General features: G+C 30.1%; 1 protein-coding gene across 9 annotated transcripts in view; it reads left to right on the forward strand.

Annotated features, from left to right (window-relative positions):
* Positions 1–855: 855 nt before the first annotated feature.
* Positions 856–23,323, forward strand: part of LOC107446184 (uncharacterized) — a 50,365-nt gene continuing 27,897 nt past the window's right edge. For 2 of the 9 annotated variants that reach the window (XM_087161747.1, XM_087161753.1), the window contains exons 1-4: positions 8,418–8,697; positions 13,638–13,868; positions 17,462–17,513; positions 19,695–19,749. In XM_087161747.1, the coding sequence (XP_087017873.1) occupies positions 13,784–13,868; positions 17,462–17,513; positions 19,695–19,749 (192 nt within the window). In that variant the 5' untranslated portion in view covers positions 8,418–8,697; positions 13,638–13,783. The other 7 variants (XM_087161746.1, XM_087161752.1, XM_087161748.1 and 4 more) reach the window with 6 other exon arrangements.

A 23,323-nucleotide genomic window follows, 5' to 3' on the forward strand; every position in this document is an offset into this window, starting at 1 on the left:
AAAGAAGCTTCTCCTGGTATAAAAATTTGCTTTCAGACAAGAGACGCTCGTTTACATTTCAAAATATTAAAAAAAATAATTTAATAATCCACTGTAATTCTGATATTTAGTAATATTATGAGATGGAAGTTGTTATATTCATTTAAGTTTCTATACAAAATGAAAATGTTTTGGAGTCAATATATTTTCCTTTTTTTTGTTGTTATTTTTGGATATAAAACATATTTGTCAAACTTTAATGAACGTAGAACAAGTATTGCATTGCTTTATATTTTTTGAAACGACTCATAATAATTTTAAAGAGTAAAACATTGTTTTAGTTCAATATTTTTACTTCTATTTAAGTCATGTCATAAGGCATTTTTAGCGCAATTTTCGCATTTTAAGGGCATTTTTTGCAGTTCATAAGGGCATTTTTTGCACTTTTTAAGGGCATTAATTGAGATTTTTTAGGTCATCAAAATCCGGGCTCTAGTGACCATTTTACCTAAATAAGAATACTTTAAAAAGAAAAAAAATTTAAAACTAATTTTTAATTTTTCTCTGATGAAAGGTTTGAAACTGCAATATTTTTGCTTAATTGAAAAAAGGTTTTTAGTACAAACATTTACGTGACACTGAAAAGAAAATTCCGAAACAAGGTTGTCCTAAGGTTACATGCTTGCTGGGAACTATCCTTTGAGCTAACAAGTGCCGCAGAAAAGACATTCCCTCAACAGTTTTTCACAACCATAGCGTATACAATACCAACAAAGAGCGACAATTTGACTATAGTATGGGGTTTCAACAACAAACCTCGGGGGCAGCAATTATATTCTCCACTTACAACCCCCTCTAGACTACTATCTCCACAACATTCGTAGTGGGTGGTCATCCCCTTAAAACTTGGTCCATATCATTCCGTGTTGATACGAATGTTTGGTTTGGTGTCAAATTATAACCTTGAAGAGTTTTTCCTCAAATACTATTCGGCGTAATTCTAATTCTCAATAAAAGCGATTCATGATTTTGGTAAGTACCTTATAAATTGTTTTGTTAATAACCTTAAACTGTTATGACGCGAAACGAGCTAAAGAAAGTCACTCTATGGAATCACTTAGGTTAAATAGGTCAGAGGCGCGTCGTAAAAAAATGGCGCTAAAATTTAAACATCTGACAGAACTATGAGCTCAGGTGTTTGCTTTGGTTGCACTACGCGACATTAGAAAGTATTAAATATGCAAACGGGATTGACTCGCGCGAGATTAAAAAGTAATTTAATAATAGATCCACGCTTTTTATTTTCGAATTCGCATGTTTAATTGTTAAGTTTGCTTGAAAATTAGACGCATATATATTATATCATTTTGTTCATTGTTTACATGTTTTTCGCTTTTACAAAACTGAATTCACTTGAAATAGAAAAATAGACAATTTAGTAGTTTCAGATTTAGTCAAAACAACTTAGTAAGAGCCGATTAGTTAGATCTTTATAAGGTAAAAGAAGATCTTATTTAGACAAATGTTCATCAATATGTTGACAAAAATATGCCTTGAACTAATGTTATGCCACTATTTAAATTATCACAAAATTTAATTACAATAAAATAATGTTTTTGAGCCAGTGTTAGTTTGAACAGAGCCCAAATGATTTACATAGAAAGTTTCGAACATCTATCTGGAAACAATATTCAGTAACAGTTTAATGTAAAATCTAAGAACACTCTATTGGCATAATCCCTTCAATTTTTCTTCAGATTTTATTTATTTATTACAAAAGTGCTAAATCAAGTTTTAATTACATACAATATGCTTTTTAGTAATTTAAAGTCTAAATCAATACAGAAAAATTGATATTGTTGTTTTTTTTCCTTTAATTCATAACACTCACAGTAGTGACAACTAATTCTTGAACAAAATTTTCTTTCAGCAAAATATTTTTCATAAAAAGTAACCTAATGTATTATTGACTAAGTAAAAAAATAATTCTTAAATACATATTATTTTAATTACAAATTAATTACATTTGTTTTTCGATTGAATTTATCTCTATGTTACTATCGCCGTCATTGCTGTTTAACTGAGTTAGCTGTCATAACTCAACGTGAACAATAATGGCTCTATCACACGTGAGAAAAATAAGAGTGTTGGACAATAATAATTTTGTGTGTTTTTACAGTAATGCTTGGAGAACATTTAAAGATAAAATTTAATTGATGCGGTAATAACTTTTTGATTTATTTTATGTCAAAGTTAAAAGATTTTTTTCCCCGTAATTCAGACTAGCAAAAATGGAACTTTTTATTATTTATTTATTTATTTTTTCAATCGCATATTCTTATGTCTATAGTAACTTGTGTCACTTCGTTGAAATTTCAGAATAAATTTATAATAATAAAATAGTTTTATGCAGACGGCCTTCTGGTTTTTCTAATGTAACGGAAAATCTAATCTCAGTAAAATTATATTCTTTTGCTGCCACGAACTGTTGCTGAAAATAAGACTTAAGAAAAAAAAAATTTTTTTAGCTATCCAAAATTTTGCATATTTTACATATTAACAAAATTTCGCATATTTTTCAGGCTATTAAATTTTGAAAAATTCTTCTTTTGGGTTAAATTTATTTTCTTCTAATGCTCACCCGATTAACACTGGCCATTCGGTCAACCTTGCTCCCACAGTAAATACAGCGAATGAATGAACATCCATGCCTTGTCCGGAATTCGAACCCAGGACCGTTCTGATGTGAAATCAGTTTCCTGACCATTACACAGTTCGGTCGGCTCTTTTGGGTAAAACTAAAACCAAATTTTTTCCGTTCACTACAAAACTGTAATTATTTTAATTCAATGTTGGATGTTAATATTTACATAAATCAACATCGAAAGTTTCATTCTTAGCTTTTTATTACAGCACCTTTCTTTTCCGTCTGGCGCCGGAGAAATATATAATAGCCGCCAACTTTTCCAGTTTGAACGGAAGTTTTCATTTTTAAAATGGCGGCGAAACTCACATTATTCTATTAAACTTTTTGAATTATAATAATAATTATAAATGAGTTTGACCACCTCCACATGTAAATAATTTCAACAAATATATAAAGGCATAATATTCTTTACGATAGCGAATTTTAACCTGTCAAAATATAAATATATTTTAAAGTAAGATTGTTTTACTACCACTTGGGGAAAAACTATTTTTTGTAACTATTTGTGTAAGTTGGCAGGCATGCATGTAATATGTGATGCCAAAATATCTTTTTTCTCTCCTTTTTTCGATGTTATTATTTATTTTCAATTTAAAAGTTTAAACTTTATTAGTGCTTAAGAAAAAAAAAATACTAGAATAAATAAATGACGCCCGGTGGCTGAGTAGTAGCGCTTCGCGCTCCATTGCCGCAGGTTCCTGGGTTCGATCTTCGAGTCGGGCAAGGTTGACTCAGACTTTCATCCCTTCAGTGGGTCGATAAATGAGTATCAAGCATGCTTGGTAACTTGGGGGTTCCGCTTTCGACTGACCACCTGACCAGAACATCTACTCCTGCACTCCAGAGCCCAAGGTCAAGAAAACTGGGCCTTGGCCTTCTATGGACTGTCGCGCCACTGAGTTTAATTTAGTTTAGAATAAATAAAAAAGTAAGAAATCAAAATAGCGAAATGAATTTCCATTTTAATTTCTAAACGCTTGCATATTTATTTATCCATGGAAAATTAGTTAAAATTTGAAAACTATTAACTAGATGGAAACTAGTCAACATTTCGGTTTTTGCAATAATATAACAATTAATTTGGCCCGTACAAGTCCCGAAAGGAATGCAATTTTATTTTTTATCCAGCACAGAGTATTAGTCAAAATTTGAGCACTCTAACTAGTCGGAAAGTAGTCAAAACTCTGTTTATAACAATAAAGTCTGTTTACAGCTAATGTAAAACGATTCACATTAGCTTTGTCATCCAATAAGATTAGAGCGCTCCAGCTAATTCCAGTTCGAAATTCGATTGCAGCTTTCTATAATCACAGACATAAAAACGAGTAAACTTAATGAAAAATTGTCTGGAAAAAAATATGTAAATGAAGTTTTTTGTTTTACTTTCAATTCATCACTTATCCCTTTTATTTTATAAATAAACGCAAAAATGTTCGTTTCATTATTGCTAGAGGAATAAAAGAGAATTTTAACGCCTCCCCCCACCCCACTTGTGCCATGAGGAGAAGGCAACATTTACACAACCTTCTTCAGTCGATCGAAAAATCTCAAGTTCACAACCCCTTATCACCATAGTAACGGAGAATCTGCTATGACGGTTGACTTTAGAGGGGAAAGATTCTTCACTTTTAGAACAACCGTGGCTGAATTCCAAGACAAGGTCACATTCATCACTCTCTTTATTAATTACATTGTGTACCCACATTATTTTTAAAATGCTTTTCCTTTTTTATTTAGATATAAATTGTCACGATTTGAATGAAAAATAAAATTTATTAACATGAATGAAATGATAATGACTTTTTTTCATAAAAAAACGACGTAATTTTTGCCATGTTTTTTCCGAACTTCTCATAAAAACTTCTAATTTTATTTTATAAACGTCGTTGAACAGCCGACCCAATTTTTTGGGCTTACTACTACCAATGTTCAACTCCGTAGCCTTGTCATTTTGAACCCAATCTAGAAGACAAGGAAACTTCTGGATCCAGTATTGGGAGAGATTTACCTTCGTGGAGGACTTTTAGATGCAACTAATCCACTTTTGCGTTACATGGAGAAGAAAACCATGAAAACTTCCCATGGTTTGTCTGACTAACCCATGATCCGTCTACTACTAAGGATATTTTGCGTCAACTCTGTGGTCGGTGCAAGCCGGATGCGCAATTCGTATCGATCAGCAGTCGTTGAGATTCGAACCAGGTTCACCTCATTGGAGGGCGAACGCTCTATCTCCTTAAACTTATTTATATTTATTGATTCTATCTCTTATAAATACTCATTTTATTTTATATTTTACTTTATAATCGTCGTTGAACAGCGACCCAACTTTTTGGGCTTACTACTACCAATGTTCAACTTCGTAGCCTTGTCATTTTGCACCCAATCCAGAAGACAAGGGAACTCCTGGATCCAGTATTGGGAGAGATTTGCCTTCGAGATGGACTTTTTGATTAAACTAACCCACATTTGCGTTTAATGGAGAAGAAAACCACGAAAGCCTCCTATGGTTAGTCTGACAGCAAGGGGCCTCGAACTCACAATCCGTTTACTAATGAGGATATTTTACATCAGTACTGTGGTCGGTGCAAGCCGGATGCGGAATTCGTATCGATCAGCCATCGTTGAGATTCGAACCCGGTTCACCTCATTGGAAGAAAAACGCTCTATCCCCTGTAAACACTTATTTATACTTATACTTATTGATTCAATCTCTTATAAATACTTATTGATTCTATAAATGCTTATTTTATTTTACTTTATAACCGTCGTTGAACAGCGGACCCAACTTTGTGGGTTTACGACTACCAATGCTCAATTCCGTAGCCTTTTAATTTTGAACCCACTTCAGAAGACAAGGGAACTCCTAGATCAAGTATTGGGAGAAATGTGCCTTCGTGGTGAACTTTTTGATGGAATTCATCCACATTTGCGGTACACGGAGAAGAAAACCACGAAAACTTCCCATGGTTAGCCTGACGGCAAGGGAACACTCACCCACGATCCGTCTACCATTGAGGATACTTTACGCCAATAATGAGGTCGGTGCAAGCCGGATGCGGAATTCGTGTCGACCAGCCATCACTGGGATTTCAACCCGGTTCACCCCATAAGAAGGTGAATTCTCTATCCCCAGAGCCATAACGGCTATGGTTATTTATTTTGTAAGAAGGCAGATAACTTGGCTTGCAGTTGTTTATATTCAGTGTCGCGCCCAGGGTGATATTGGAAACGGCACCCCTAAACTTAATTTTGGCAAAGGAATCTTTAAAGAAGAAAATCCTTGAATTGTTTTCATAAAGAATTGCAATATTTCTTTTTTTATTTTAAATTACGATATTTCCTAATAGGAGAAACACGCGAACAAAATAAATTACAATTAATGCATTCAAGGTTAAAAATAAAAAAGAAAGTCGTTAGTTTAATTAATGGGAATATCACCTCAAGTATTTTAGAATTAATATTTATTATAGGTAATTTTTTAATGTGCCTCATTATTTTAACGTACAAATATATAATCATAAACATTAAAATCATTTTTTTTTCGTACCTTAGCAGTCGCAGATAGTTTTATAGATTTTTCAAAACCTGTTGTTTTTGCTTTTTTATTTTCGATATACATTATGGTTGTGATTTTTATTTAATATGTCGTCCTTTTGATGAAAAATATTTTAAAACTAAAAAAATTTGGCCGTTGAAGACCGTAAAACAATTTATAGGTTAATAAATATTTTTCTTGGGGTAAGCGTTTAATTTCATATATATAATGGTCGATAAATGAAATGCCTACATTAAGTTTCGATATACAGTCAACAGAATGGATGAGACCCAAAAAGAATGTCGCTCCTCCTAATCCGGCCGAGCGGGCCTTTCTACCTGCTTAGCGACGACTCTCTCTTTTCCTGTATAACTTCCAAACGAAGTTAGGTATCGAAAAATCGTTTTAGACAGACATTAGGAAGGGTACAAAAATTCGAAAAATGCAATAAAATTTATTTCGAATTTTTGAAATATTCAGGGTGGGGGTATTTGAATATTTGCGTATGTGAAATAAAAAATATTGACATTTTGAAAAAATTTTAAATTTATTAACACTTTACAAAACCAACGCTACTATAAAATTGGTGTTCAAAAATCTAGTATAATTATGTAAAACATTATGTAATAATTATGTAGAAAAATTATAGTATTTTATTAATATATATTTGAAACTGATTTTGCTTAAAAAAATCATTGTTTTTCTTAATTCTTTAAAATTTATTTTCAAATAAATTTTTTTAAGGGGGTTCTTAATCATTGGGGGCCCCAGGCCATGGTCTAATGGGTAATTCAGCCCTGATCACAATAAAGACAAAAAGGATAAAAAGAAAAATTAGGAAAATTAATAAGTTTTATTTTAGTCGTGAAACGTATTAGTTTATTTGAATTTGCTACTCGCTTTATTGATTTTGTTTTGTATTTTCTCTATATTTTATTTTCAGCTTGATATGTTTTATTTCGTGTATATTTTTTACTTAATGTATTCTATTTTCGTTTTACTTACTTTTTTATTTTATTTTGAGTGCTCCTCACACTATTGAACTGATATATTTAGCATTGGCTATACTAATACAATATTAGAAAGCACTCCTTTTTTGCGGATATAGTCGTGTGAGCTGATGCCGAGATCATATCTTTTTATTTTCCGTTTTTTTTTTATAATTTTTTCCTTTTTTTTTTAAACAAAATTTTTTTTCCCAACATTTAAAATAATAATTAATTTCAAAAATTTTTCTTCTTCTCTTTTCATTAATCTTTATTATTTTCCAGGTTTTCTTTAATTTTTATCTTTCATTTGCGAGTTACGAAATTATCCATAGTTATTTTTTGTACCCTTATCATATATTTCCTGTAAATTAAATATTTATTGATAGCTTGAAACATCTAAATATATATCACTTTAAGAAATTTTCCAGACTGTGGGAACCTTGATATATAAAGATAAGTAGGAGGGAAAAAAAATTCAAAATGTTCAGATTTATTTTTTAAAAGTAAAAAAAAATATATAATAAATTTGAATGTTCTAAATCTAAGGTTCTCTTAGAAAATCACATTTCACAAAATATTTTGTATTAACCAAATACTTCAATTTAAAAAAAAATTTAATTTAACAATTAAAATAGTCTTAGTTAAAAGGTCTAAAACAAAGGCTAAGGACACTGAAGTCCTTTCTTCCTTTGGACCTTATCACAAACTGCTTTCCTATTGCAGAGAGATTTCCACTAAATTTTAAGAGAGGGAACTGTCTCTTTTTATCTGCGTGAAACAGCAAATTTTACCAGGAAAAGTAGCATTTTCATTAGTAAATGAACGGAGTAAATAACACAATCTCGATTGGGTAATTCTACCGAAGAAAGTCACTAAGGTTAAGGTTAGAAGAAACGGTAGGGGACACAGGGGGGTCGGGTCCACAAATGTATCCTTTTGATGAAAGGGACTACGATATTTTTGTCCGGGGGCTATGACTCATAACACTAGCCTTCTTCTAAAACAAAAAGTGGGTAATTTGCTAGAGGGATGAAAGGAACCGGTCTGCTCTGAGTTTAGTTTCTCTCTATTTTGCTCTATTTCCCGAAGAAAGTACCTGTACATGTTCAGCCTTCACGTTATTCGCTGCCTGCTACTTGGGAATCAAGGCCTAGGCGACCAACGAAAACTTCGACGTTGAATCGCATTGGCGCATGGCCGACCTACAGTTTTTTTTTGTGACGTCATCAATTTGTTCCCACCTTTCGTTTACATCCACTGTACCTCATTCACCTCGTGAAATCCCCCAAAAACATCTATTACCCAAATATACACAAACACATCTCATTTACACCCAAACATTTGACATCTTTGAGACAAAATCACAATTAAATAAAAGGGAAATTATAAAACTATTCTACGGTCATGACGTCACTTGTCGTTGCGGTAAAGCACTCCCTCGATCAGCCAATGAGAACCCCGTTTCCCATTGGCATAGATGACGGGTGAGTGTTTTCTGAATATTATTTTGCTGATATAAATTTCTCTGTAAACACGGTGTACATCTGCTCTGAATCGTTCGAATGATTAAATTTATAGTTTTCATTTACAAATTTGATTACTTTAGGGTCCCACCACGTTTTTCAAGCATCGCGAATTAATTTTTACCATCGCCAATCTTCGCTCCCGCCACTTTATGGCTAACCCTGACTACACTCCAGGTGTAGATGCTGTTGTGCTTATGTTAAATGCGTCTCGATTTATTTTAAAATGCATCAATATCAATAAAATTTTAATACCAGTTGAGAATGCTATTAACATTCAGCTATTTGAGTACTAATCGTTTGCAAATCTTGTAAAGATATCGTCCGTATTGTGCTATTGCCATTATACATTTAAAGAAATGTATTAAACTTCATGCAGAATGTAAAGTGTTTATGGCCGCCATAGATATTGTTGTAAGTCGCAGTTGATTTATGGAGGAGTAAACATTGACTTTTTTGCTGCTTGACGATCGTACATCCCACTCAAGCCAGTTATATTTATAACATCAAAATCGAATAAAAATAAGTATGTGCAATTTAGAATGATTTCTATTTTTAAATAGTGAGTGAAATTCTATTTTTAATATTCATTACGAAATGTATCATGAGTACGACTATGAGCAGATTGTGCACTAATAAAATTTATAGAGTAAATTACTAATCGATGATCGAAATTATATTTAAAAACTTTAATTATAAAATGTTATCCGATTATTTTAATTTTATAACTAAACTGAACAGAGGATTATTAATTGATATGTCGTAACCCTAATCAGATAGTAACCGGGAGATGATTGTAATTTGTTTTCTTTTGTTGAGAATTTTGATTTTGTAATTAATTAGTTATTTACACATTTCCTTTTTATTTTGTTAGAGTTTTTTACACTAATATTTTAAGCAAATAATATTTCAATTCAGTTATCTGTAACTTTTGTATACATTGTCATTTACGTACGAAGATAGTATTGAATAATTTTTATTAGGCTGTCAGATCAGGTCTCTTTTCAAATTTTTTGGAGATACCTAGTTGGTATTCTTCTTTTAATACAGAGTTAAATTTTTGTTCGCTTATTTTATGCTAAAATTTCTTAAAACACTTTCAATCACAGATTATTTATCAATGGCAATTTTAATGTAATTTTGTACATTTAAGCCTTTATGACAATACATTTTGCACTAAGTGTTACATTATCATATTTTGAGGATTTTTGTACATTTGATACATTTTCATCAAGTAACTAATGAAAATGGGAAAACATTTAGTTTTAAATAAAGATGAATATTTGACCCCATGGTTATACATTCAATTTGTGGGAATGAAATAAATTTCTGATTTTCCAGGAATTAATAGAACCAAGATTACTCATAACAAATCAGTGCATGTTACATTACACCAATCAGTGCAATACTAAGGCAAAATATTGTATATAAGGTAAAATAATAATGAAATATAAGGAAAACTAATAATATAATAAGGCAAAATATTTATTTATTGTGCACAATATTTTATTCATATGATCTATTGATTATAAATATAAAATATTCTTATTAACACATTGATTTTTGCAGAAATCTGCATATAGAGTTAGTTAACAAAGTTAGAATTCATAGACCGTTAGCTGGTTTAAAACCACTAAATTAATGCACAGCTGGAAAACAATTTTCAGTGGTTCATGGTGCTAGTGATCAAGCCGAGGGAGGCAAAGGTGTTTTTAAAACGATTTCATCAGAGTTTCTGTAAAATGTGTTTTTCGCTCAAAAATTATAAGAACGTGTTAATATTACAACATTGCGGTATATTTCCGTATCACGATCTGTCGCACAACTAATTTCGCGAAAGTGCCAAATAGATTTTAAACTTGCGGTTTTTTACAAAGAAAAGTTTGTAGATGTTTGCCTGTCCGTAGGTACGAGTTATACGTTTCAAGTTGGTCCCTTTTTGTGATGTTTTTTTTTTAGTTACCCACGAGCTGCTCGGAAGTTGCCAAGACTTGGCGATTATTCTGCCACCGATCACAATATGAAAATCTCCCCCTACATTGTAGCTAAATAATCTATTAAAATTAAGTGAACATGCCCTCTGAAATAGTTATCATTGTTAATTGTTTTGACACTAATTGTCTACGGTAGTATAATTTATATTCAATCTGTTCTTTAAAACAAAGCCAACCAATGCCAATTTTATTTTAAGATAAAAAAGTAATAGTAAAATTTCAACAAAACATATCTGAATTAATCATCATATTAAACTAAATTTAATTAAAGGTAATGCGAAAACTTTCTTTACATACAGAAATATATTTCAGATTGAGCGCTATGCATGCGACCATATTGACCCAAAACTCTTAGGTTTTTACCTTATTATATTCTAAATAACCCAGGCTTTGGGAAGATTCTTCAGAATAAGTTCTGAACAATCACTAAACTAAAAAAAACATCACAGACGAGGAACGGCTTGAAAGGTAATAACCGTTAGCCAACCTCTGCATGTTTGTTTTGAAAAATTAAAATCCATTTCACGTCCTCACAATTGTAGTTGCCACAACTGATCACAATGCGAAATATCCCACAGCAATGGTGTAAATATCAGCCCCACGGCGTAGAGGGGGAGGTACGAGATTTAAGGGTGCATGATTCAGACCAGAATTCATGTAGGGGTGCACAACCTGCGGTCATCGTGGTGGCATGGGAGCATAATAAAAACACTATTATAATATTTTTTTGAAGAAAAAAAGACATTTTTAATTGTGTATTTAAGTTTTTAAATGCCCCAAATCTAAATCTTTTTGTAGTGTAAATCTTAGCTTTTTGATAACTTTTTTCAGTGGTTATCATTGCAAATTTCCAAAGTTTTAAAAATCCTGGCAATTTTAATGTGACAAAATTATGATACGTGAATTTCTAATTTTAGTATTCACTTTTAAAGCTCTTTGAGTCCATTTTATAGTTATCCTAGTGACTTTTAGATTGCCTTTTTTGAGCTTATTGTCAGATTATCGTTTGTTTCTTAAAATACTGATCTTTTTAAAACTGTATAACGACTCTTGACTTTTGAATTGTGCAAATAGTAATCACCTTTGACATGCTTCATTTCTGTCAGTTTTGTCGTAAATCTGAGCTGTTTTTCTATTGTTTTTTTTGGCACTAAGCATTTCCACATGGTTTTGAAAATACTGATATTTTTTATATGTATTAATATGACACTGGCATCATGAATTTAATGTGTGCTAATTTTATCGTAAATCTAAGAGATTTTTTATAGTCGATCCTTCAGCAGTTGTTGCTAAGCTTTTTTCAGGGTTCAAAAATCACGATACTTTTAATCCGGTATTAAAACTGTCAAATTTCGAATCAGGCAATTTAATTGTTAACTTTGATGGGAGATTTCCGTGTTGTGATCTGTGGCAGAATAATCGCCAAGTCTTGGCGACTTCCGGGCAGTAGCCTGTGAGAATCTAAAAAGCATAGCTCGTAGCCACTGTTGTGATTTACTTAAAATATTCGTTTTGTGACAAGTGCAGTTACTCACTGTGCATCAATACATTTGTGGACATTTTTTTAAATTTATGTTTTAAAAAATGTAAGCATTTATACATAGAAATTTTAATTGTATTATCATATGTATTCAGAAAAGATGTTTACTAAAATATATATTTTCTACAATTATTTTTTAGAATAGGTATTTTTTTTATTTCCTGATACAAATTTTTCATGCTTGTCTGTAATATTGAAAAATATCATTTTTTTGGATTAAAATACTACAGGAAGATTTATATTTACCATTCATAAATTCAAGATTTGGTTTCATCTTCAGACAGTAGATAAACATCAGATTCTTATAATCCATCTACAGATTTACTTTCTGTCAACTGTTAAGGAATTGATTAAAGAGAGTCCATTAATTAAAATAATGGTTATGCAAAAACTGGGAAAAGGAACGATTGTAAGTAGCTCCATGGCAGAATTTTTCCAAGCTATCTGCGACAAAACTCTTGCACTAATATATTTCTGCAAGATTCTTTTAATTATAACAAACATATATGTTACTGATTTAAAATAACAAAAGAGCTGTGCTTGCAAAAACTATATACTTTTTTTAATTGACCATGTAATAATTTTTTATTCTAATATTATGGGTGATATTCTTGTATTTTGTTAGGGGGAGGGACGCACACATTATTTCCTCCTTAGCATTTTGTAAATGATCAACACAGTGAAAAATAATTAAGTCATGATGTCCATAGTAGTGATTGCCGACAAAAAAGCAAAATCATGCAAATCGTACGTATTTCATTTATTTTAGAGATTGGGTTGTTGTAATAAATAAATCGTTTAAAAAATATCTGATTTAAGAACTATGAAGAAATCAATAGCAATAACTGCCAAAAATTGGATAAAATTTTTGTCACTAAAATTTTTGTCATTAAGTAAATACACTCAAATGCAGGCTTCGAATGTTCCATATTGGGATATTTAAAAACCGTGTGAAAATCAGTATCTTCCGAAAATACGATTGAAACATTACGTCAATCTACGATACAATCAGCGTAAATTGAGTGTGTCAAAAAGTGATTATCTGAATGCATGTTTCAAATTTTCTGTATAAAAGAAAACTGTTTTTTTTTTTTTTTTTTTTTTTTACTTAAAAAAAAAAAAATTTATGAAATAACTCTGTAATGTTCTGCGGCAATGTTCTATACTGCCACAGGGCTTCTATACAATGACATTCTTATATCAAAGATCAAAATGAACCTTGAAGGTCATTTGTCTTTGCATCGGAGCGAGACAGTACTTTAAATGACCAATAATATAAATGATTTTTTTCTTTCTGAAGTCTGGGCACATGTTGATGATTAATATATTTATGATTATGGGTTAATATTATTTTCTTTATTTTTCAGTTATGCAGATACGTGATACTGCAGATTGAAGGCAGGGTGTTGATTACCCTGCCAAGTAATTTATTTCATGGTCTCCATGGTAAAATCCACTTGGTTTGGTGTCCGTTATGGGCACCTTTGGTTTAGTGTACAAAATGTGAATCATAATGAAGATAAAAGTCAGCAGAGTTATGAAAGCAAAGGCCTCTTATACAAGTCAACGTGAAACTGTAGTAACATCTAGCTTTAGAGGTGAGTTTTTTTGTGTTCATAATTTTCAGTATCATGAGGTTTTTACCTTAAAATTCTTGATTTGTAACCATTTTTTCATTATATTCTTGTGAAACATTGTGTTTTATATACTTTTATCTAATTATTTTTCGGTATGTAACATTGTCTAGATAGTCGACCGGCCTATGTCAGGGAACTGGCCTTGCATCTGAAAGATTCTGGGTTCGAATCCCGGGCAGGGATATTCTATTTTCTGTACTATCTGTCTTAACTGTGGGAGCAACGTTGGCCTGCCTAATATGGTGCCTCTGAAAAAGTGGCCACCATATCTGTCCTTCAGATGCCTGTATGACATAGGTCAGAGGTGGCGAACCTCTATGCACCAACATGACATTTTTTCAAATTTTTTTTAATGAAGTCATAGACGTGCCCTCAAATAATTTTGATTTCGTGATTATTGGGAAAATACTATCAGCTCAAATCTCTTTATTCACTATGAAAAAAGAATATATTTTGCAATGTCTCAGTTATATGCGCAATTCAAATTAAAGTAACGTAACTCCTGTTGTTGCAGATTAGATGACAAACAACTTATATTAGGTTGTAAGATGTTAGTTTAAGCAGGACTGTTAATTTTTTTGCTAGTTATTTATTGTTAGCTTGTTTTTTATGGTTATTGTTTATTTGACATTAATCATTATTTTTTTGTAAATAATTGTTTTTTTTTGTGAATTATAATTTTATTTGTTAATGTGCTTCATAGTGAACTTTGTGATCGATGGCGTGTCACGTGCCATAAATGGCCTGCATGCCATTGCTTCGCCATCCCTGACGTAGGTCATTTCCCAGGTGGGCATTGGGGAAGAAAACATTATCTAGGTTTCCGAATATTTTTGAAATTTAAAAAAAAATTGGCTCAAAATATGGCCTTGAGAAAAGCCATATCTTAGAAACCAAAAAATATAAATATCTACTAAATATTAAATCTTCAGATTCTTAATAAGAAATTATTCCAATTGAGAATTGAATGCGAGAAATTTTTATATGAAGTGAAATTGTTGATGTTTATAAATTTTTTTCCATATTTTTAAGTTCATTATATCTTTTTAATATAATTATTTCTTTAAACTGTAATTTCTTTTAATATAAATATGTCATTTTAAAAACATGCTTCTGAAGTTTTATTGCCGTGGATAGTTCTGTTTTTTTTCTTTAACTGCCGTGCCATGTTTGTATTGCATGAATGACAGCTATTAATATTGAAATGCTAGCCATATTATAAGTGCTGACATTTTAAAAACGAGATTAGGCTTAGTTTTAAAATTATTAAACTATGAAATAGGATTTTATAATGTTGAAATGTACCTACCTACTTATAAAATATTTAAAAAGAGTTTAATTTTAGCGGAGAAACCTTGCAGATATTCACCCAATCTTTGAGTAAGCCAGATCTAGGATAAAACAAATCTTAATGAAAAAAAATCTTTTGGTTTCTTAATTAACTTTTCTTTTTAACAGCGTTTTTATTAAGATAGTATTTTTTTAAGAGAGTTTCTAATGAACTTTATTCTTTTATGATAATTTCTTTCTAAAAATACAGTATTGTTTAAAGGTTAATATTTATTATTAATATTTTTAACGTTAAATCTATCCTTTAATAATTAAGAATGATTTTTATTTTGGTTTCTATTTACCTTTTTCTTTTTCAAAAAAGAAAGTTTTTATTGACATTTTTATTATGGTGCGACAATTGAGTCTGCAACAATTTAATCTTCGACAATTAATCTTCACTTTTTACTTGAAAATATGGTCATTGGAAAACTGAAATATTTATGCCTAAAATATTCTTTCAAAGATTAAGATTTATTTTTATTTTTTCTATTTTACTTTTTGATATAAACTTTGATTTTTTTATAAGCTTTTTTATGATAGGTAGTTATGCATTTTATGACAATTCAGGACTGGTACCCTCTGATGACATCAGCTTTGATTGTCATGTTTTTTCCAATTTTTTACTAATTTTTCTTCAATGTCTCATTTATCTTAATGTCTAATTATTTTTAGTATCTCCTAAACATTTTTGTTAAAGTTTTTTCTTCATTTATTATTATTTTTTTTGTTCATTTCATTTATTATTATTTTGATTAATTTCATTATTTAAGTATGTTCAGTTCTGCTGTTCCTTTTTTTCCCCTCCAAGTTTTTCCAGCAATTAAAACTAATAAATATAGTTAGCTCAATATAGCTCACACAAGAACACAGTAATTGTTGTGTTTCCTCTTAATATATAGTGTATGATGTGTACAGGGAAAACACAGGGAATGTTTTTTCCAGGTTTGAGTGGCAGCCTTGTTTTTATCTGCAAAGCATCTACCTGAAAAGGTTCTTAGTTTCAGATTGTTTATAGGAGGCTTTTTTCTATTTCAGAATGGTCACTTTAAAATCTTCTCGTTAGTAGGTTAGTCGTTACTCACTTCAGACCATTTTGTAGGATATTCTGTTAATTTTTTCTGTTAAAAGTGATGGTCTGGTGTAAAGCGTTATTATTTGAAGAAAAGTTAAAAATCATTTTGGAAATTGATCAAGGATTGAGGCAAGTTGATGCTGCTTAAAAAATCTGACAATCAAGGATTGCTAATTTTTTGAAGAAAAGAAAAGTATTTAAAGGCGCTACAATTGACAATACTGGAGTACTGGAACCTATAAATTTAAGCTGTTATTGGAAAATGCCCGAATTCTAGATGTTTTAAAAATGTGAAAAGTCAGGGTGGGGAGATTTCCGTATCGTGATCTGTGGCAGAATAATCGCCAAGTCTTGGAAACTTCCCGGCAGTAGCCCGCGAGAAACTAAAAAAAACATCACAGAAAGGGACCAACTCGAATGGTATAACTCGTAGCCACCACCGGGTATTTATTATTTACAAGTGACTATACAGTAGGGAACCGATTATCCGGAACGGTCGGGACCATCGCTATTCCGGATAACTGATTTTTCCGGTTTTCTGAATCGCTACAAAAAGCCGTTTTTTTTATTGTTAAACCCAACTAAAAGAAAAAAAAATTTGGAAATAATCTTAAAAATAAGAAAAAACGCTGAAGTAATACACTAATGATTATTTCCGAATGATGGTAAGGTAAACATCGTTAAAAAAAAGAAAGAAAAATCGTAAAATCTTATGAGGAAAAAAAATTTTTTTTTTAAAAATTGCGAGAAAATTTATCGAATTTCGTTCCGGTTTTTTGGTTTTCCGGTTTTCTGATTTCCGGATAACGGGTTCTGTACTGTATTATAAAAACGTTATGAGTGAATTGTTATTACATGATTGTTTTAATGCTCAATTCAGATTTTGATAACAATTTTTTTTATATAAAACCTGATATTGCAAGCAGTATTATTTAGCACCAGCAAACTTTGCTTCTGATTTTGAAAAATTAAATTGTGCTCTGTTTAACATATATATGATCTGTCATACAATGATTTGTATTTCGAAAGTCTGATTCAATTGCTTTTTTAGATTTTTAAAGGACGATTAATTAGTTTTCATTAATTTTGTAACAAATTAATATTGTGTGTAGTTAATATTGTGTAGTTAATACTCTTGAATATTTCTTAGCATGCAGTTTGGCAATGGACGATGGAGGCCGTTGTCTACTTGACGTGATTAAGTAAGCAATTTTTATTATTTCTTTTTATCTCATTAAATGTCATTATTTCTGTATGAATGTTACATGGTGTTTTTAAAAAGTGCTTAAAGGTGCTTATTTTTGTTTTTTAAAAGCCCTTAAAGGTGCTTTTTACTCTGGGTGTTTTTTAAAAAGTGCTTAATTTTCCCTTTTTGAAAATGAGATATTTTCTTTACCATGTCGATTTTCACCAAGTGTTTTCACATTGTTCTATTCAACATGTTCACAATTTATTCAACCACAATCCATTTTGATGTACTGCCGCTCCATAGCGTATGAAGGCACCAATCATTTTACATGTTTGATTAAATACTTGCAAAACCGCGTGTGCGTCTACTGATCTGGGTTCGGTGAGATTACTGAACTCTCATGTGCCACTCTGCTCCATTTTGTAAGATATTCTCAATTTCAGGCTTCGTTTTCCACCCTCTGATATTGAACCGAAAAATGTTTCGATACCTTTATGTTGATTAATATAATTAAGAAAAGAGTTCTTTGTCAGAAACTAGTTATTTTATCATGATCATGTAAAGTCTTCGAAAATTATTTTGCATTTTATTAATGTATATAGTGCTTAAAAATATTTTTGAGTTCTTAAAACGTGCTTATTTTTTGTGGAATTGATTTGGCTACGCACCCTGTGTTAAATATTACATTTGCATATCTTTTTTCAGTACCGTGATAAAAAGAAAATATCACTCTGAACAACTTGGCTAAACTTTTATGTATTAAAAACAGGGTTGGCAATTTTTTGACACGTGACGGTTTTTACCGGTTTATACCATGGTTTTTACCGTCATGTCAAAAAACCCTCTGTCAAAAACGTCGAAAACTGTCAAAAACCCATAGTTTTGGTAAAACTGTATTTTTGAGTTTAACTGCTTATAATTTAAAATTAATTCATTTTTGGGCAATAAAATTAGAAAAAAAGTTGTTAAAAGATATTTAAGAACAGATTCTTGCATTTTCCCAACATGATTATATCAAAAACATACTATTTGAAGTAAATATTAGGATACTAAGCAAAATTTTCAACATTTCCAAGCATAATTTTGTTTGGCATATTACATTACTGAAGAATGTCAAGTCATTCTTGGCTTAGAGTTTGTTAGTAGTTACAAGCTTTAAAAGTTTTGTTTAGCTTATTTCTAATATTTAAGAAATGCCAAAATTCTTCTTTTTAGTTCTTGAATTTATTAGTAGTTCCAAGCTTTTTTGTTTGTTTGTTTATTTCTAACAATTAAGAAGTGCAAAATTTTGAATCCTTTGTAAATCAAAGTATAATGATAAAAGTAAGTATCACTATTTTCAATAAGTATATTACAATATTTCTATATGAGTGTATATCCTTCTATAAGAATACATGTTTATAGTTGCAAAATCAATAGCAATCATTTACAACATTTATTTAACAAGGCAATTATGTGAAAATAATATATTGCCTGCTATATGCCATAAATTAAAGAGAACAGTAGGGTTTTGACGGTTTTTACCGGTAAAAACACGGTTTTTACCACTGTCATGTCAAAAACCAGTTTTTGATGGCAAAACCCCAACCCTGTTTAAAAACCTTTCTTACCTGTTTGAAATGTTGACTTCAAGTATGCTAATTTATTTATTAAGTTATGGAATATGACACATAAACATCTTTTCTCAGAATACTCAAACTTTCAACAGATTAGATTCGAGTAGTTAAAAGTTTGGACCCTTGATTGTTAATTTCACTTTTTGGTTTTATATCCTAAACTTAGCATGAAATTCAAAAAATTAATACACCCACTTGTGAAACTCATTTACTCGAAAATAGTTTCATGGAAAAAAAAAATTTTTCCTTAATTATTTATTATTTTATTTAATACATAAAAAATTTTACAGTGCATATTATAAAATTTTTTACATAATGTTAAACTATTTGATTTTAAATGACAAAGTATAAGATATGAATGAAATCGTTTGCAAAAACTCGGAAATTATTGGATTAATTTTGTTCCAATAATTATTTTAAATATAAAATTTTAAAACTTTTAATTAAAAAATTTAATGTACAATTGTTTTAAAGTTTCAAAGGTTATTTTTTTTACATATTTGATTTTTAGTATTGGTTAAGATTTAATCGTATAAATAAAAATGTGAATCAAACAGTAATTTTTTAAAATTTTTTAGTGATCCTAAATTGCTACAATCATTTTTGGAGAGTGGCAGTGATGATAATTCCAAAGTAAGTATACTTGAGAAGAAAATTTTTAATTCTTTTTGGTTTCCTAACAAAAATTGTTCTTTTAGTTACCTTTTATCTTGGCTATCTTTATTTATTCTACTGAAAATTTGTTTTGTCAACAGTATATGAAAACGGCAGAAATGTGTATGCATACTTTTAAAATCATCTGAATCTGTCAGTACTCAAATGTCTTCCATTTCTATTTCATTTATAAATTTTCAATTTGCACAAAATAACATTCTTTAACATCTTTGGTCAAGTTCTATCTGTCGTGTATGCCCTCTGTGTTTAAGTGTCCAAAATAAACTTCTTCATTTTTCTTCTTAACTCAAATAGTTGCAATGTCCTGCACAAATATTCCTTATTTATTTATTTATTTGTATTTAACCAATTAGTGTTGTAACTAACCCATATTTTCAGTTTCTGATATTTTAAAAATATTGTGAGGGTAAGTTAGTAATGGGAAGGGGGGATATTTTGAATTAACATAATTGTTTCTTTTGGCTGCATGATGGAAGAATATAAGTTATTTTTAATTCAATGTTTATCAATTATCCATTAATTTTATTGTGATAAATATTGTTTAATTTATGATATGAAGTAATTCTTAATTTTGCTTGTTTTGCATGCTGTTAATTTTTTACTTTTTTCTTTGAAAAAAACAAACACCCTTTTTGTTTTTGGATTTAAAAAAAAAAAGATTGTTTTGAGCATTTTCTACTGAACTTCAACAGATGTTTTTAAGCTCCACATATATCTAATTTTTTTATTTTGTGTTTCATTTTCAGATGTAAATATTGAATAAAAAATTTCGCCCAGTTTGCCCCTCCATGAAGTTCTGAAAGGTCTCCATGTAAAATATATATATATATATATATATCTATATATATAAACAAAAACAAAAATTAGCCCTTGTTTTTGGGTTTTTATTTTTTATTTAGTTTTTTTAGTTTCAAGATTTTCTTTGAGTGTTAATGAATATGCTGAGTACTGAACCTTATTTAGACTTTAACCAGCTGGATTTTCTTTTAGAGGTAAGAAACTCCTCCTAAAGTATTGATTTAAACCTTGTTTTATTATTTAAAAATAGCTGGTTAAAAATCAATTTCATAGTTAGGCATTTATATTTGTTTATATTGCACACTTTAATTTAAAGAGTGCAAATTATTTAATAGACTATTTGGCTCTTGGCCATTTTTTTTTCTTCATATAACCTACAAAAAAAATTCTTCAGCAATAATTTTAATCTGTTATTCAAGTCATAATAAAATTTAATAATTTTTTTAAAAAAATCATCCCTCATAATTCGTCATATATTTTTAAGCATGCATCCTTTTTTCATCCATCATTAAGAATTATATCATTATTTAAGTCAGTGTTAAGAGGCTTCCCTGGTGACCAAATTTTTTTGATTGATATTTAATCTAATCTGCAGTGTCCTTTAAAACTTATAAAATACTAATTCATTGCTAAGTTAGACCTCTTTGAGAGAAATAAAAGGGGCATTGTACTAGGATATCTTCAAATATTTTGCAGCAAAATTATACTGACACATTTCTGCAATCAGTATTTTCAAAAAAGATAGTTTAATGTTATTTGTTTGCTTGTTTTTAGATTTCAGAAAAATTTTTTGATTTTAAGTACTGCTATTACGAACTCTAACGGAAATAAAAATAAGTTTCTGAAAATGACAAGTATACAATATTAAATTACTTGTCCTAAGTAAGAAACAATATAAAAGTTCTCCAAATCTAATAAAGTGACACCATAAATTCTCATCCTTTTAAAAATCTCATCCTTGATTAGCATTTTTAAAAAGTGCATAAAGGAGCTTATTTTTGTTTTTTAAGAGCACTTAATGGTGCTTTTTTTTCATTGGGTGTTTTTAAAAAGTGCTTAATGTTCCTTTTTCGAAAATGAGATATTTTTTACTTTTTAGATTTTTATCATGTTTTATGCGAAAGCATGGTTTTCACATTGTTCTCTTCAACGTTTCCACAATTCATTCAACCACAATCCAATTCGACTTAACGCCGGTTCATAGCGTATGAAAGCGCCAATCATTTTACATGTTTGTTGTTAAACTTGAGAATTCGCATGTGCGTCTTCTGAGCTGGGTTCGGTGAAATTATTGCACTCTCATCTGGAACTCTGCTGCATTTTGCAAGATATTCTCCGTTTCAAGCTTCATTTTCCATCCAATCTCTGAAAATGAACCGATAAATCTTACGATCTTTTTTTAATAGCTAATATAATCAAGAAAAGAGTTCTTTGTCAGAAACTAGTTATTTTTATCATTATCGTGTAAAGTCTTTGAAAATTATTTTGCTAATGTACATAACCATTTAAAAAATTTTTGAGTGCTTAAAAAGTACTTATATACTCAAAAGTGCTTATTTTTTTGCTGAAAGATTTGGCTACGCACCCTGTTTAAAGGTATTATGCTGTTGAATAATTTCCATGATCAAAAAGAATGTTGGAAACAAAAGACTTTGAGAAAATAATCTGCCACTATCTTTGATTCTCAGATTTATTCTTTGATTTTCATGTTTTAGATGAGATTTTTTTCTGAGCTCCTGTAGAAAAAAAAAGAAAATTTAGTCAGTGGTACACAGATAAGGTTGCCACTCCACATGGAGAGCAGGAAATTTAAAAATTAGCAGGGAATTTTGAGTTTTTCTTTACTAACAGGGAATTTTGTTTTTTAACTTTCGTCTTTTAGAAAATGGTGACCACTTAAACCGTAATCTTCGGGATATTTAAGGAAGATATTTCAGCTATACTTAACTATTTCCTTTACAATAGCATTATTTAAGTATGCTCAACTGTTCCTTTTTTACATTTAAGTTTTTCCAGCAATTAAAACTGGTACAGGGTTGCCATTCCACTGGGAAAATCTGGAAAATACAGAGAATTTTTTTTTTAGAAACTGGGAAAATGCAGGGAATTCTGTTTCTTATTTTCGTCTTTCAAGAAATGGTAACCACTCAAAGTGCAATATTTAAGGATGATATTTCAGCTATATTTATCTAGTTCATTCACTATAGCATTATTTGTTTTAAGTATGTTCAGCTATTTCTTTTTTACTTAAGATTTTTTGGCAATTATAACTAGTATAGTTAGCCCACAATAGCTCATGCAAGAGCACAGTGATTGTGTTTTTCCTCTATTTTGTATAATATGTACAGGGAAAACAGGGACTTGTTTTTCCAGATTTAAATGACAACCCTGCTATAAAAATGCTGATTGTAGAATTGTATTGGTATAGAAAATTCCGTTGCAAATTTTAAATACTGCACATTATTTTTCTCAGTTTCTGATTGGGTCACTTTCTTGTTATATTGGGTCACTTATTTTACATGCTTCAATAGATACTGCTGAAAAGAGTAAATAACAATATATCTGTGAAAGTTAAATATCAATGATTCAAAATTATTTACCTTTCATCCCCAACTTTCTACACATTGAATAGTAAATTTTTATTTGAAAGGTTGAAGCCTCTTATTACATGCATTAGTGTTTAAAAAAAATTTTTTTTCTATGTATTTCATGATAAATATGTTTAGAGATTCAT

Source organism: Parasteatoda tepidariorum, chromosome 4 (assembly GCF_982258835.1).
Source record: "Parasteatoda tepidariorum strain Cologne lab strain chromosome 4, Ptep-v5.0, whole genome shotgun sequence".
NCBI lineage: Eukaryota > Metazoa > Arthropoda > Arachnida > Araneae > Theridiidae > Parasteatoda > Parasteatoda tepidariorum.